This window comes from Coregonus clupeaformis, unplaced genomic scaffold, assembly GCF_020615455.1.
Source record: "Coregonus clupeaformis isolate EN_2021a unplaced genomic scaffold, ASM2061545v1 scaf0874, whole genome shotgun sequence".
Taxonomy (NCBI): Eukaryota; Metazoa; Chordata; class Actinopteri; order Salmoniformes; family Salmonidae; genus Coregonus; species Coregonus clupeaformis.
Window position 1 is genome coordinate 84,073 of NW_025534328.1, and position 17,317 is coordinate 101,389.

Here is a 17,317-nt window from a genome sequence, read left to right on the forward strand (position 1 = left end):
CTTCTACCCTCCTCTATTCTCTACTGCTCTCTTCTACCCTCCTCTATTCTCTACTGCTCTCTTCTACCCTCCTATATTCTCTACTACTCTCTTCTACCCTCCTCTATTCTCTACTGCTCTCTTCTACCCTCCTCTATTCTCTACTACTCTCTTCTACCCTCCTCTATTCTCTACTGCTCTCTTCTACCCTCCTCTATTCTCTACTGCTCTCTTCTACCCTCCTCTATTCTCTACTGCCCTCTTCTATTCTCTACTGCTCTCTTCTACCCTCCTCTATTCTCTACTGCTCTCTTCTACCCTCCTCTATTCTCTACTGCTCTCTTCTACCCTCCTCTATTCTCTACTGCCCTCTTCTATTCTCTACTGCTCTCTTCTACCCTCCTCTATTCTCTACTGCTCTCTTCTACCCTCCTCTATTCTCTACTGCTCTCTTCTACCCTCCTCTATTCTCTACTGCCCTCTTCTATTCTCTACTGCTCTCTTCTACCCTCCTCTATTCTCTACTGCTCTCTTCTACCCTCCTCTATTCTCTAATGCTCTCTTCTACCCTCCTCTATTCTCTACTGCTCTCTTCTACCCTCCTCTATTCTCTACTGCTCTCTTCTACCCTCCTCTATTCTCTACTGCTCTCTTCTACCCTCCTCTATTCTCTACTGCCCTCTTCTACCCTCCTCTATTCTCTACTACTCTCTTCTACCCTCCTCTATTCTCTACTGCCCTCCTCTATTCTCTACTACTCTCTTCTACCCTCCTCTATTCTCTACTGCCCTCTTCTATTCTCTACTGCCCTCTTCTACCCTCCTCTATTCTCTACTACTCTCTTCTACCCTCCTCTATTCTCTACTGCCCTCTTCTACCCTCCTCTATTCTCTACTGCTCTCTTCTACCCTCCTCTATTCTCTACTGCCCTCTTCTACCCTCCTCTATTCTCTACTGCCCTCTTCTACCCTCCTCTATTCTCTACTGCTCTCTTCTACCCTCCTCTATTCTCTACTGCCCTCTTCTACCCTCCTCTATTCTCTACTGCTCTCTTCTACCCTCCTCTATTCTCTACTACTCTCTTCTACCCTCGACCATCTTTGCTGACATCTAGTGAAAAAGGAGTCTACCTTACATGGGGCGGCAGGTAGCTGAGTGGTTAAGAGCGTTGTGCCAGTAACCGAAAGGTCGCTGGTTCTAATCACCGAGCTCACTAGGTGAAAAACCTGTCGATGTGCCCTTGAGCAAGGCACCTAACCCTAATTGCTCCTGTAAATCGCTCTGGATAAGAGCGTCTGCTAAATGACTAAAATGTAAATGTAATGTAAAAATGTTGGAACTGGGCCAGAGGCCTCAGATTAGATTGTGCTGCAAGAGCTGCGTTCCAATTATCTTCAACGGTTCCCTTTTCTCCTCACCCTTCCTTTATTATGACCGCAGTTTACATCTGCATCATGACCATTTAGTCTATTTTATTTTCTGTTAACCGAGGCTCGAGAACAACAAGACAACTGTGTCCCTCCCCATCCACCTCAGCCAATTTCAGACGCGCGCTGCGGGTAGCCTAATTTTGGGGAACTTTCTTTTCGCTTCCTGTTTGCGCAAATTCCGCTCTGTCGACTGTTTGCGCCTACTAATCGCGCTCGTTCCGCTACCGTCACACTGAAACCACTGTGCGAGTCTGTAGCAGATTTTCAGTGCAGTTTTCTGTCTATCGAAGGAGAGTTGAAGTGAAGTGCGACTATACTGTGTTCTGCTAAATCTATCGGAAAGCTTCACTCTTCAGTCCGCCTGGTCTCCATCAACATGTCGTCGCCACCCAGGCAACTACGAGATGAGAGGTGAGTTGTGAGTCCAGTGGTGACAGCGGTTGTGGAAGGCAGCATAGGCCAATTATAAAATGTGAACTTCAGCATCCAGCACTGTTGTGAATGTGTATTTATGCAACCCTTATTTTACCAGTTAAGTTGACTGAGAAGTGAGAACACGTTCTCATTTACAGCAATGACCTGCGGAATAGTTACAGGGGAGAGGAGGGGGGATGAACGAGACAATTGAAAACTGGGGAAGATTAGGTGGCCATGATGGTATGACGGCCAGAAAATACATTTTGCCAGCAGGCAATAGAATAGTAATTGCAAATATATTTCCCCAATTATTCTATAGTGTATGCCGCGCGTTTCCAATCTTTCTAGAACAGTCATCTGTCACAATTGTGAAATTGAAACTAAACAAATGTCCATATAGTCACCAGTTGTGTTTAGTTGCTTGAGTGAACGAGTGGCTCGTTTAGCAACATTCCCCCTACATAAATGTGTGTGTGTACGGTATGAGGGGGCTGTGTGCAGTGGTTGTGGTTGGGTGTGTGTGTGTGTGTGTGTGTTAGAGAAAGTGGATTGATATGTGTGTGAGTTCTCTGCTCCATGAAGCCCTGCAATTGAATCTAAATCAGATTGCCTGCTGTTCGACCGCTCAAACCTGACTGATATGTTGCTCAAGTTACATAGCATTCAGTGTTCCATCCCAATCCATGGTTGAATATTTTAGTGACATACAGTATGTCTTGAAGGTGAATGTTACCAAAGCATTTGTTCACTTCCTAGTTCTCCTCTCCTCTCCTCTCTCTCAGTGATTTTGACCAGCTTCCTCACAACATTCCCATCAGTGCCACCATCGCAGACATTGAGGAGAAAAAAGGCTTCATCGACTATTACGTGAGATCACATGTCTCTTTATGCACGGGTAACAGTACAATGACCACACAACACACTAGTCAGAATGGTAAGAATGTTCAGTACAATGACCACACAACACACTAGTCAGAATGGTAAGAATGTTCAGTACAATGACCACACAACACACTAGTCAGAATGGTAAGAATGTTCAGTACAATGACCACACAACACACTAGTCAGAATGGTAAGAATGTTCAGTACAATGACCACACAACACACTAGTCAGAATGGTAAGAATGTTCAGTACAATGACCACACAACACACTAGTCAGAATGTTTTAAACGATTAGAAGGGTATGAAAATAATCTCAAAAGCTAATGTAAGAATTCTCTCTCCCACCTTCTCCCTTCCCATCTCTCTCTCCCCCCTCTCCCCCTCCCGCCTCCCCTCCTCCTCCCCCACCCTCTCTGCCGGTAGCGTTTTGTGATCGAGGTAAGGACCAAAGGTGGTAGGAAGTACCTGATCTACCGAAGGTACAGTCAGTTCTTCAACCTGCACAGTGACCTGCAGCTGAAGTATTCACCTGAAGACCAGGACACACCTGGACCTAACACCTGCAGACTGCCCACCCTGCCTGGTGAGAAGGGGATGGGGGGTGGAGGGGTGGTGTGTGTGTGTGTGTGTGTGTGCACGTTAAATGCAATTTTTGCACTAATACATATCATGTGAATGCCGTTGGGTGTGTCCTTGTACATGAATGTTCGGTATGCGTTACATCAAAACATAATTGACCCAACGGCATACACATGATACCTAGCATTGTGTAAAACACACAGTCTCTCTGTATTGGCCCCCATATCAGATAAACCAGGACTCCTATTCTCTCTCTGTATTGGCCCCCATATCAGATAAACCAGGACTCCTATTCTCTCTCTGTATTAGCCCCCATATCAGATAAACCAGGACTCCTATTCTCTCTCTGTATTAGCCCCCATATCAGATAAACCAGGACTCCTATTCTCTCTCTGTATTAGCCCCCATATCAGATAAACCAGGACTCCTATTCTCTCTCTGTATTAGCCCCCATATCAGATAAACCAGGACTCCTATTCGCTCTCTGTATTAGCCCCCATATCAGATAAACCAGGACTCCTATTCTCTCTCTGTATTAGCCCCCATATCAGATAAACCAGGACTCCTATTCTCTCTCTGTATTAGCCCCCATATCAGATAAACCAGGACTCCTATTCTCTCTCTGTATTAGCCCCCATATCAGATAAACCAGGACTCCTATTCTCTCTCTGTATTAGCCCCCATATCAGATAAACCAGGACTCCTATTCTCTCTCTGTATTAGCCCCCATATCAGATAAACCAGGACTCCTATTCTCTCTCTGTATTAGCCCCCATATCAGATAAACCAGGACTCCTATTCTCTCTCTGTATTAGCCCCCATATCAGATAAACCAGGACTCCTATTCTCTCTCTGTATTAGCCCCCATATCAGATAAACCAGGACTCCTATTCTCTCTCTGTATTGGCCCCCATATCAGATAAACCAGGACTCCTATTCTCTCTCTGTATTACTGGATATTATGAAGACGCTGCTCCAAACACTTTTACTTTATTCAGCATTTATACACACACACACACACACAAACGCATGTGCATACCTAGGCAGGCAAGGACTCATTCACACACACACACAGCAGTTATACAGTCTGATTGATCCAGAGGGAGAAATAAGACATATTCTGAATGACATTGAAATTAAAACGAAAGGACACTTCAAAAGGATGTATGTCTGGAGGGAGGAGAGCGAGCGAGGGATTAGGGATTAGCCAATTCAAAGACGGAGAGAGAAAGACAATATTAAAATAGAGGAAAGAATGGATTAGTTTACTGTAAAAGAGGAGTGAAAATGAACAACAGAAAAAGAGAGTGGGAGAGAATGTGGTTTCAATAGTGACAGAATGGGGGAAGGATTTTGAAATAAATGAATGAATTGATGATAGTGAGAAAGGAGGACACAATAATGCTTTAGTCACAGTCGGCTTCTTAGTAGCTAACATGATCCTTTAGTCACTTGCTCATCTGCTAAGTATTGTGTGTGTGTGTGCACGCACGTCGGTGTGTGTGGGGCGTTGGTGTGTGTCGGTGTGTGTGTGTGTGTGGGGCGTCGGTGTGTGTGTGTGTGGGGCGTCGGTGTGTGTGTGTGCGCGCGCGCGTCGTGTGTGTGTGTGGGGTGTTGGTGTGTGTGTGGGGCGTCGGTGTGTGTGTGTGGGCGTCGGTGTGTGTGTGTGCGTGTGCGTGTGTGTGTGTGTGTGTGGGGCGTCGGTGTGTGTGTGTGGGCGCGTCGGTGCTTGTGTGTGTGTGGGGCGTCGGTGTGTGTGCGCGCGTGCGTCGTGTGTGTGTGTGTGGGGTGTTGGTGTGTGTGTGGGGCGTCGGTGTGTGTGTGTGCGTGCGTCGTGTGTGTGTGTGTGTAGGGAGTCGGTGTGTGTGTGTGGGGCATCGGTGTGTGTGTGTGAGCGCATCGGTGCTTGTGTGTGTGTGGGGCGTCGGTGTGTGTGTGTGTGGGGCGTCGGTGTGTGTGTGCGCGCGCATCGGTGCTTGTGTGTGTGTGGGGCGTCGGTGTGTGTGTGTTTGGGGGCGTTGGTGTGTGTGTGTGTGTGTGGGGCATCGGTGTGTGTGGGGTGTCGGGGTGTGTGTGTGTGTGTGGGGCGTCGGTGTGTGTGTGTGTGTGTGTATCTGTTTAAAGTCCTGCTCATCTCTTTCCTACAAGGCTGTTATTGATTAGGCTACGCTCTGAGCATCGTCGCCAATAAAGCTTTATGTCTTTGAATGGGGACAATGACCATCGATCGGACAGAGGCTGACAGTCCAGACAGTCTATCCCTCTTTCTCTCCACCTCTCTATCTTTCTGTCTCTCGCTATCTCTTTTCTTTCTGTTTCTTTCTCTCTCCATCGCTCTCCTCTCTCCTTCTCACCGTATCCCCGCCTCTCTCCTTCTCTATATTTCTCTCTATATATCTTTCTGTCTGTGTTCCAAGCAGTTGGATTTCTGCCAAGAGTGAATACCTGTTCTACAGAATAATTAGTATTTCTCTGCAGGTGTACACTAGAAAACAATGATTTTATTTCTCTCTCTCTCTTTCTCTCTCTCTCTCTCTCTCTCTCTCTCTCTCTCTCTCTCTCTCTCTCTCTCTCTCTCTCTCTCTCTCTCTCTCTCTCTCTCTCTCTCTCTCTCTCTCTCTCTCTCTCTCTCTCTCTCTCTCTCTCTCTCTCTCTCTCTCTCCCCCCTCCCTCCCAATGTTATGTCCTGTTCTGTACTCTCACCGTAACATAATGTAGATGAACACTCTAAAGTACAGAGAGAGAGTTACAGTAGAGTACTGTCAGTGAACTCTCTCTCACACACACACATACACAGACACACACACACACACTTGGGCACGTGCCGTTTAAGCTCCCGAACGGCCGGCTGGTAAATGTAGACACTGGCTTAATGATGATCATGGAACTCATCATCAGTTCTCTTTCAGTCCATTAAAAAAGAAAAGAAAAGAGAGATGGAGCGAGAGAATGGGTGAGAGAGAGGACGGAGGGAGGAGGGAGAGTTTGATAGAGAGGGAGAGAGACAGAAAGAGATGGAGCCAGAGGGAGAGAGATGGAGGCAGGGGTTGATAGAGAGGGAGAGAGACAGAAAGAGATGGAGGGAGAGAGATGGATGGAGGGAGGGGTTGATGGAGGGAGAGGGAGAGAGATGGAGCCAGAGGGGGAGAGATGGAGTGAGGGGTTGGTGGGAGATAGAGATGATCAGTCATTAGATGGGGCTAAATGAGTTTTAGCAGTCCCTCGCTCCAGCTCCCCGTCCCCCGTCCTCTTTCCATCTCTCTCCCTCTCTCCAACCCTCCCTCCTTCCCTCTCTCTCTCCCTCCCTCTCTCTCTACTCTAAATGAGTTTTAGCAGCAGAGGGAAATGGCCAAGGCTGAAACTAATTTAGAACATTACAATTGAAGCACAGAAGAACTTTAGGGAGTGTTCTAACTGTTCTTAATTATATTCAGCTAGAAGTTATAGGTGACATTCAGTTGGGCCTAGTTGTACTGTATCCGTGTGTGTGTGTGTGGTGTGTGATTTGAGTATCTCAGATAGCCGTTGGTTGGACTACTCATTCAACTACAGTGTTTGTTTATCTGCATCGTACTGTAAGGATGTATCCCAAATGGCACCCTATTTCCCTATGTAGTGCACTTCTTTTGAGCAGGGCCCATAGTGCACTATATAGGGAATAGGGTGTCATTTGGGACATACTCTACAGATGTAGGATCTTAATTTGAGCCAGTTTTCTACAGCAAGAAAATTATCCTGCAGCAACAAGAAATGTGGATTATAATGTGGATTAAAATTCATGGACATTTTTGTGGGGTTTGATAATTTTTTTTGTTAGAGGCAAGTCAAATCTGACATATTAAAGTGGAAATTACAAACTTTAGAGGCCTTTTTAAAACTAAAATACACTACAAGTTTGCATTTCCTGCTTTGCATGAAAATTCTCACTAACAAAATAGGGATCAAATTAAAATCCTACTTCTGTAAGTGTGTATGCCTGTGGGATATTTCATTAAAATCTCATCAACTCTTATGAAAAATGCAATTAAAATGTAATTATGTTGTTTATATTTATGCAAACAACCAAAGGCAATATTGTCACCCTTGAAATGAGTTGTTTCAGATTGATCGATTTCCAGAAAGGAAGAGTTTTAGTCATTGGTTGGTCTTGTTGGAGGGGAAAAACATTGAGACTATCTATGGTGTGTGTCTGTGTGTGTCTCTCTAGGTAAAGTGTTCATTGGCAATAAGAAGGAGATTGCAGAGAATAGAATTCCAGAACTCAACACTTATATGAAGGTAAGCCATACGGAAAATATACACTGAGTATACAAAACATTATGAACACCTGCTCTTTCCATGACATAGACGACCAGGTGAATCAAGGTGAAAACTATGATCGCTTATTGATGTTACTTGTTAAATCCACTTCAGTCAATGTAGATGAAGGGGAGGAGACAGGTTAAAGAAGGATTTTTAAGCCTTGAGACAATTGAGACATGGATTGTGTATGTGTGCCATTCAGAGGGTGAATGTGTAAGACAAAATATTTAAGTGCCTTTGAACAGGGTATGGTAGTAGGTGCCAGGTGCACCGGTTTGTGTCAAGAACTGCAATGCTCCTGGGTTTTTCACTCTCAATAGTTTCCCGTGTGTATCAAGAATGGTCCACCACACAAAGGACATCCAGTTAACTTGACACAACTGTGGGAAACATTAGAGTCAACATGGGCCAGCATCCCTGTGGAACGCTTTCGACACCTTGTAGAGTCCACGCCCCGACGAATTGATACTTTTCTGAGGGCAAAAGGGGGTGCAACTCAATAGTAGGAAGGTGTTCTTAATGTTTTGTACACTCAGTGTATATTTGACTTGCAGATTAAAAGGGTAGTGAGTGATTTCCTTATTTAGCCAGGGCCTTTTCTGCAGTAAATGACTGTGGTTGTGTAGACGACATCACATGTCACAATGTTGCTCCACCACAGTGTTTTTAACTGTAAACACATCCAGGGTTTGACCCAAATGGTACCCTGTTCGCTATGGGCCCTGGTTAAAAGTAGTGCACTACATAGGGAATAGGGTGTCATTTGGCACACATGCAGTTGTCTTTTTAATAGTCTACTACTCACTTCTCTTTTTTTCTGTACAGTTTTTTTCCCTCCACCCTCAGTTTCGATCTAACTCTCTCTCTTTCTCTCTTTTTCTCTCCCCCGTATCCCCCTCTCCCTTCCCCTTTCAGAGATTGCTGGGCCTGCCTACATGGGTTCTATTGGATGACGTCATCAGGATGTTTTTCTACCAGACTGAGTCAGACAGTCAGTACCAACCACGAGCCCTGCGTCGCCTCCGACCCCCTACACGCAGAGTGTAAGCTATAATGGCATTTATAAACTGGGTGGTTCGAGCCCTGAATGCTGATTGGTATATCAGACCGTATACCACGGGTATGACAAAAAATACTATTTACTTGTCTCATTACGTTGGTAACAAGTTTATAATAGCAATAAGGCACCTCAGGTGTATCGGCGTCGCGTCGTGTCTAACAGCAGCCGTTAGCCGTGGTATATTGGCCATATACCACATCCCCCTCAGTCCGTATTGCTTAAATATAATACCACGGTAATATTGTTTCAACTTATCACTACTGCTGCTACCTCAAGCCAGTTACTTACTGTAACTCTATGACCCTTAGCTAGACAGCTTCTACTCCCCAAAAAGGACTTGCTTACTCTGTACTTCTATTGTACTATTCACTCATTCAGAGTTCACTGCACCACAGTCTCACATGAATAGAACTCTTAATATTACTACTTCCACATTCTGGCCACTATCCAATGCTGAGACAGCTTGACCTCTGAACCTCCTTCACTTAGTCCAGTAACAGAGAGTTATAGGCCTCTGTAGTTTCCTCTAATGTTCACTTCTCTGATGTGTTGCTCTCTCTTGTCAGAGGATGCGTCCCAAATGTCACCCTATTCCCTATATAGTGCACTACTGTTGACCAGGGCCCATAGTGCACTATGTAGGGAATAGGGTGCCATTTGGGATGCCGTCAGAGTTCCGCGTTAGGAGATGTGGTAACTAATAACTTGTTATGTGCTAATTAGGGACTCTCTCAACAGGAATTGATGTAAACTAGGACTCTGTCTACTTCCTCTCTGGACTCTGACCTTACTCACCGCAGGGTTTTCCACATTTTCTAAACGGTCATCTCTGACAGTAAGATGAAGTGTCAAAACTCTCTCTCTCTCTCTCTCTCTCTCTCTCTCTCTCTCTCTCTCTCTCTCTCTCTCTCTCTCTCTCTCTCTGTCTCTCGCTCTCTCTGTCTCTCTCTCTGTCTCTCTCTCTGTCTCTCTCTCTGTCTCTCTCTGTGTGTAGGAAGACAGTCAAACCCAACAAGACAGATGTCTTCTCCTCCCCCAGAGCTGAGGTAGGCCTACTGTACAGTACTATAAAACTGTTGCTTTGGTTACGGTCTTCACGCCGACCCACACAACCGAAACCCTGTCAGGGTAACGCAACATGTTACCATCACAACCACATAACCAAGCAACCACATTGTGATCAATGACAGTTAACATGTTGTTTGAAGTAACCACACTACAGGGTTATATGATGGACAGCCCCTACACACACACAATATATCAACATAGATCTGTTTGGTTTCTAACTGAAGAAATGATTAGTCTCTTTATAGATCTATGTCTGACTGGATAAGACCTTAGGGAGTCATTAACAGGTTAAACAGAGTTTTCTTTCCTCCCCCCTGAGTCTGTGACTCCGTTGCCCTCTGTGAGTGGTTTCTTTTGGAGTCGTTTCTCGCTCTGTTTCCTCCTTTAATCCTCTCCCATTACTCTCTCTTCCCTCCGCTCTCTCCACTCTCTCCATCCGTCCTCTCTCCACTCTCTCCATCCATCCTCTCTCCACTCTCACCATCCATCCTCTCTCCACTCTCTCTTCCCTCCGCTCTCTCCACTCTCTCCATCCGTCCTCTCTCCACTCTCTCCATCCATCCTCTCTCCACTCTCTCTTCCCTCCGCTCTCTCCACTCTCTCCATCCATCCTCTCTCCACTCTCTCCATCCATCCTCTCTCCACTCTCTCTTCCCTCCGCTCTCTCCACTCTCTCCATCCATCCTCTCTCCACTCTCTCCATCCATCCTCTCTCCACTCTCTCCATCCATCCTCTCTCTACTCTCTCCATCCATCCTCTTTCTACTCTCTCCATCCATCCTCTCTCCACTCTCTCCATCCATCCTCTCTCCACTCTTTCCATCCTCTCTCCACTCTTTCCATCCATCCTCTCTCCACTCTCACCATCCATCCTCTCTCTACTCTCTCCATCCATCCTCTCTCTACTCTCTCCATCCATCCTCTTTCTACTCTCTCCATCCATCCTCTCTCCACCCATCCTCTCTCCACTCTCTCCATCCATCCTCTCTCTACTCTCTCCATCCATCCTCTCTCTACTCTCTCCATCCATCCTCTCTCCACTCTCTCCATCCATCCTCTCTCCACTCTCTCCATCCATCCTCTCTCCACTCTCTCCATCCGTCCTCTCTCCACTCTCTCCATCCGTCCTCAATCCACTCTCTCCATCCATCCTCTCACCACTCTCTCATCCATCCTCTCTCCATCATCCTCTCTCCACTATCTCCATCCATCCTCTCTCCACTCTCTCCATCATCCTCTCTCCACTCTCTCCATCATCCTCTCTCCACTCTCTCCATCCGTCCTCTCTCCACTCTCTCCATCGTCCTCTCTCCACTCTCTCATCCGTCCTCTCTCCACTCTCTCCATCCATCCTCTCTCCACTCTCTCCTTCATTTTCTCCCTGACTTTAGCATATTTTAGATCTTTTTTTACTTTCTCCCCGTTTTTCTCCATCCTTTCATTTCTCTTTCCAAGGCTACCTCCATCCCTCATCCCTCGCTCCCGTCATCTTTCCTTGAGAGAGGTTTTCCTTTCTTTATTTTAGAGAGAGAGAGAGAGAGAGAGAGAAAGAAAAACACCATTTATATTCTACTGTCGTCTTTACTGGACTGGGGAGGGAGATATGGAGGGTTTGTGTGTGTGTGGGTGGGGATAGGTTAGTGGGTGTGTTTGGGGGACCTTGTTCAAAGAGTGTGTGTGTGTGTGTGTCCACACTTGAGGGCCTGGTCTAAAGTGGCCGTCAGTGGTCGTTTAAAATCCTTGCAGAGAAAATGGCCTTTAGTCTTTACACATTGCACAATCTCTGTTAGAAGAGTTAACCCTCGCACACACACACACACACAGATTCCATAATGTCAGTAAAGACAGTTATGACAGTGGGATGATGACTCTAGAATCTTCTGGACTGTAGGAGTGTTTTATATACAGCCAGGTCACTCAAGACCCACTGCCTAATTAGACATCCGTCCAGGTAAGCAGGACGTTAAAAAAGATTACTTCAAAACTGCCACTAGGGGCAAAGGTGAGCGCTATTACGTCAAGTAGGCTTGGGTTTTGCTATGGCGTTGTGGGCGGGGATGGAGGACGGGCGGCTCCGAGGGTCGCGTGTTCAATTCCAGTGATAGGCACTCGTTTATTTATTTTCTGTTTTAACCCCTTAACACTTAACCCTTAACCCCTTAACCCCTTAACCCCTTAACACTTAACCCTTAACCCCTTAACCCTTAACCCTTAACCCTTAACCCCTTAACCCCTTAACACTTAACCCCTTAACACTTAACCCCTTAACCCCTTAACACTTAACCCTTAACCATTGGGAATTATTGCCTAAACTTAACCTTAGAAATTTGCCGTGTATGGACAAGGGTCTGGATGTCTGACTCTGCAGTGAAACTGTGAGAGCTTGTTGTTTATATAAGGGTGTGTGTGTCGTAGAACTTAGTTTTATAGCTTCACTAACCTTGCACCACAGTTAAAACTAGTCCAGTGCTTTGGCTTGGGACATGGTCAAATGTACTGCAACTCTCTGTCTCACACATTACATTGTACATTTTAGTCATTTAGCAGACGCTCTTATCCAGAGCGACTTACAGTTAGTGAGTGCATACATTTTTTCATACTGGCCTTGAACCCACAACCCTGGCGTTGCAAGCACCATGCTCTACCAACTGAGCTACAGGAGGCTCCACACACACACACACACACACACACACACACACACACACACTCCCCCCACTCTCTCTTACACACACACACACACACACACTTTCTCCCCCCACTCTCTCTCACACACACACACACACACACACTTTCACCCCCCACTCTCTCTCTCACACACACACACACACACTTTCTCCCCCCACTCTCTCTCACACACACACACACACACACACACTTTCTCCCCCCACTCTCTCTCACACACAGTAGAGAGAACCGTAAACTCTCAATTCTCTCTGCCCACACAATAGTTATTATAGTTCATCCAACCCTCTCAGCACTGCGTATGTGTTTGTGGTTGAGTGCTTCAGGTTTCTATCTGCATTTGGTCGTGTGAACTGAAGCGTCCATTAGATTTAATCCAAACTATGATCAATGGCCAGATGTTTGTGGGGGGGGGGGGTGGGGGGGTACGCTATCAATGGCCAGACGTGGAGAATGATGGCATTAATCACACATTTGTGTTGTCCAGTCTAGTATTTAGCGTTAGCGATACAGGCAATGAGCCATATGGATGCGCTAGCTAACATTAGCATTGTTACCCAGTTGATGCAATGGGCCAAAGGGATGCACTACTGTAGCTAGCATTAGCTAAGCCAGTCGTAATCAGAGCAAGAGTGTGAGAGAGTGGTGAGGTTTGTCTTTTGTCTTTGTGACTGAGAAAAGATGACATAGAGGGAGAGAGAGAATTGTAGTCATATCTTGATGTCTGGAGTGTTATTGTGTTCTATTGTAGTCATATCTTGACGTCTGGAGTTTTGCTGTGTTCTATTGTGTTCTATGGTAGTCATATCTTGATGTCTTGAGTGTTGCTGTGTTCTATTGTGTTCTATGGTAGTCATATCTTGATGTCTTGAGTGTTGCTGTGTTCTATTGTGTTCTATTGTAGTCATATCTTGATGTCTTGAGTGTTGCTGTGTTCTATTGTGTTCTATGGTAGTCATATCTTGATGTCTTGAGTGTTGCTGTGTTCTATTGTAGTCATATCTTGATGTCTTGAGTGTTGCTGTGTTCTATTGTGTTCTATTGTAGTCATATATTGATTTCTGGAGTGTTGCTGTTTTCTATTGTAGTCATATCTTGATGTGTTGCTGTGTTCTATTGTGTTTTATTGTAGTCATATCTTGATGTCTTGAATGAAGTTTCTTTTTTGGCAGAATGGCTCTAGATTTGGTTGCTATGTCAATGGCACAGTTTGGTTATTAACTATTTAAGTGGGGACAGGACACACACACACACACACACACACACCAACCAACTGCTCAGGTGCCCTCATCTTCAAGGGACACACACACCTCGGCGCCATTTATATCCTCCCATGATCCTTCACTTCACCCAAGCCAACCAGGAAGGAAGTGGGTCATCCAATTAAGACAAAGACATAAAAACTCCCTCCCTATTGGCTAGCTGTGTTAATGAGCTTAACACATTCATTAAGTTATGGGTCGTTAAGAGTGTAATTGGAACGTGTGACTCCTCCCATTGGTGAGGTGACCCTAGGGCCATAGCTATATTGTTAGATGAGGTTTTAATCAGTCCCCCCTGTTCTGAATGTGTCTGTATTTAGATCAGGTGCACTACTTAGACCAGTGCCTATAAGGCACTCTAGATCTACATGTCTATAGTTAGACTAGTAAATCTACTCTGACACTATCCCCCTGGCTCCTTAACCCTAGAGCCATGACTCTATTGTTAGACCAGGTGTTAATCAGTCCTCTGGTGAAGGTGTATCTAGATCATAGATCTACATGGCCCCTGGGCCACATGTCTATAGTTAGATTCAGCACCCTATTCCCTTGTTTGCTACTTTAGACCAGAGCCCATAAGGCACCCAGGGTCTATATGTGGCTATAATTACAATACTATTATACTCTTACAGCGCTTTTGTCAACCCTCTGGAAAACACTTGACAAGATCAGGTCTCTGTCCTCCTCGGCTCCTTCTTACCAAAAATACCTGGCCTGGAAAGTATCACTACAGGAGATGGAGGGAGATGGGACTGGAAGTATCACTACAGGAGATGGAGGGAGATGGGACTGGAAGTATCACTACAGGAGATGGAGGGAGATGGGACTGGAAGTATCACTACAGGAGATGGAGGGAGATGGGACTGGAAGAACGGAGGGAGAGGAAAAGGATGGATGGAGATTAGGAAGAAATGTTAGTCAAATGATAGAATGATTGGTTGAGGGATGGTGGGTGTGGGGGTGTTGGTTGAGGGATATGTGATAGGTATAGACTTGGATGAACCAGGTGTGTGTGTACCGTGCCTGTATGCCTTATCAACTTGATCATCATACTCATCAAAGGAAAACACACACACATTCGCAATGTCACTGTGTGTGTTTGTGTGAGTTTCAAAGTCTATGACACGCTCACCTTTTCTGATCTTCTCTGCTAAATATAGATCACAAATTACCTTGAAGACCAACCATTGTTTACAGACAGATTATTTCACTTATAATTCACTGTATCACAATTCCAGTGGGTCAGAAGTTTACATACACTAAGTTGACTGTGCCTTTAAACAGCTTGGAAAATTCCAAATGATGTCATGGCTTTAGAAGCTTCTGATAGGCTAATTGACATCATTTGAGTCAATTGGAGGTGTACCTGTGGATGTATTTCAAGGCCTACCTTCAAACTCAGTGCCTCTTTGCTTGACATCATGGGAAAATCAAAAGAAATCAGCCAAGACCTCAGAAAAAAAAATTGTAGACCTCCACAAGTCTGGTTCATCCTTGGGAGCAATTTCCAAACGTCTGAAGGTACCACGTTCATCTGTACAAACAATAGTATGCAAGTATAAACACCATGGGACTACGCAGCCGTCATACCGCTCAGGAAGGAGACACGTTCTGTCTCCTAGAGATTAACGTACTTTGGTGCGAAAAGTGCAAATCAATCCCAGAACAACAGCAAAGGACCTTGTGAAGATACTGGAGGAAACAGGTACAAAAGTATCTATATCCACAGTAAAACGAGTCCTATATCGACATAAACTGAAAGGCCGCTCAGCAAGGAAGAAGCCACTGCTCCAAAACCGCCATAAAAAAGCCAGCCTACGGTTTGCAACTGCACATGGGGACAAAGATCCTACTTTTTGGAGAAATGTCCTCTGGTCTGATTAAACAAAAATAGAACTGTTTGGCCATAATGACCATCGTTATGTTTGGAGGAAAAAGGGGGAGGCTTGCAAGCCGAAGAACACCATCCCAACTGTGAAGCACGGGGGTGGCAGCATCATGCTGCGGGGGTGCTTTGCTGCAGGAGGGACTGGTGCACTTCACAAAATAGATGACATCATGAGGAAGGAAAATTATGTGGATATATTGAAGCAACATCTCAAGACATTAGTCAGGAAGTTAAAGCTTTGTCGCAAATTGGTCTTCCAAATGGACAATGACCCCAAGCATACTTCCAAAGTTGTGGCAAAATGGCTTAAGTACAACCAAGTTAAGGTATTGGAGTGGCCATCACAAAGCCCTGACCTCAATCCTATAGAACATTTTTGGGCAGAACTGAAAAAGCGAGTGCGAGCAAGGAGGCCTACAAACCTGACTCAGTTACACCAGCTCTGTCAGGAGGAATGGGCCAAAATTCACCCAACTTATTGTGGGAAGCTTGTGGAAGGCTACCTGAAACGTTTGACCTAAGTTAAACAATTTAAAGGCAATGCTACCAAATACTAATTGAGTGCATGTAAACTTCTGACCCACTGGGAATGTGATGAAAGAGATAAAAGCTGAAATAAATCATTCTCTCTACTATTATTCTGACATTTCACATTCTTAAAATAAAGTGGTGATCCTAACTGACCTAAGACAGAGAGTTTTTACTAGGATTAATTTTTTTTTACATTACAGTTTAAATGTATTTGTTGCCCTACAACCTGGAATTAAAATTGATTTTTTGGGGGTTTGTATCATTTGATTTACACAACATGCCTACCACTTTGAAGATGCAAAATATTTTTTATTGTGAAACAAACAAGAAATAAGACCAATAAAAAGACAACATGAGGGTGCATAACTATTCACCCCCCCAAAGTCAATACTTTGTAGAGCCACCTTTTGCAGCAATTACAGCTGCAAGTCTCTTGGGGTATGTCTCTATAAGCTTGGCACATCTAGCCACTAGGATTTTTGCCCATTCTTCAAGGCAAAACTGCTCCAGCTCCTTCAAGTTGGATGGGTTCCACTGGTGTACAGCAATCTTTAAGTCATACAACAGATTCTCAATTGGATTGAGGTCTGGGCTTTGACTAGGCCATTCCAATAAATGTAAATGTTTCCCCTTAAACCACTCAAGTGTTGCTTTAGCAGTATGCTTAGGGTCATTGTCCTGCTGGAAGGTGAACCTCCGTCCCAGTCTCAAATCTCTGGAAGACTGAAACAGGTTTCCCTCAAGAATTTCCCTGTATTTAGCACCATCCACCATTCCTTCAATTCTGACCAGTTTCCCAGTCCCTGCCGATTAAAAACATGGTGTTCTCAGGGTGATGAGAGGTGTTGGGTTTGCGCCAGACATTTTACATTTACATTTTAGTCATTTAGCAGACGCTCTTATCCAGAGCGACTTACAGGAGCAATTAGGGTTAAGTGCCTTGCTCAAGGGCACATTTACGTCATTTAGCAGACGCTCTTATCCAGAGCGACTTACAAATTGGTGCATTCACCCTATAGCCAGTGGGAAAACCACTTTACACTTTTTTTTTTTTTTTTTGGGGGGGGTAGAAGGATTACTTTATCCTATCCCAGGTATTCCTTAAAGAGGTGGGGTTTCAAATGTCTCCGGAAGACATAGAGCTAAATTTTAATTTCATCTGACCAGAGTACCTTCTTCCATATGTTTGGGGAGTCTCCCACATGGCTTTTGGCGAAGACCAAACGTGTTTGCTTA

The 17,317-nt window shown here is 45.0% G+C and overlaps 1 protein-coding gene across 1 annotated transcript in view; it reads left to right on the top strand.

Annotated features, from left to right (window-relative positions):
- The first annotated feature begins 1,414 nt into the window (after window positions 1–1,414).
- ncf4 (neutrophil cytosolic factor 4) overlaps window positions 1,415–17,317 on the top strand; it is a 31,791-nt gene continuing 15,888 nt past the window's right edge. The window contains exons 1-6 of the mRNA XM_045216965.1: window positions 1,415–1,820; window positions 2,609–2,693; window positions 3,133–3,292; window positions 7,496–7,566; window positions 8,506–8,633; window positions 9,645–9,696. Coding sequence (XP_045072900.1) covers window positions 1,786–1,820; window positions 2,609–2,693; window positions 3,133–3,292; window positions 7,496–7,566; window positions 8,506–8,633; window positions 9,645–9,696 — 531 coding nt within the window. The 5' untranslated portion in view covers window positions 1,415–1,785. The remainder of the gene's footprint in view (window positions 1,821–2,608; window positions 2,694–3,132; window positions 3,293–7,495; window positions 7,567–8,505; window positions 8,634–9,644; window positions 9,697–17,317) is intronic.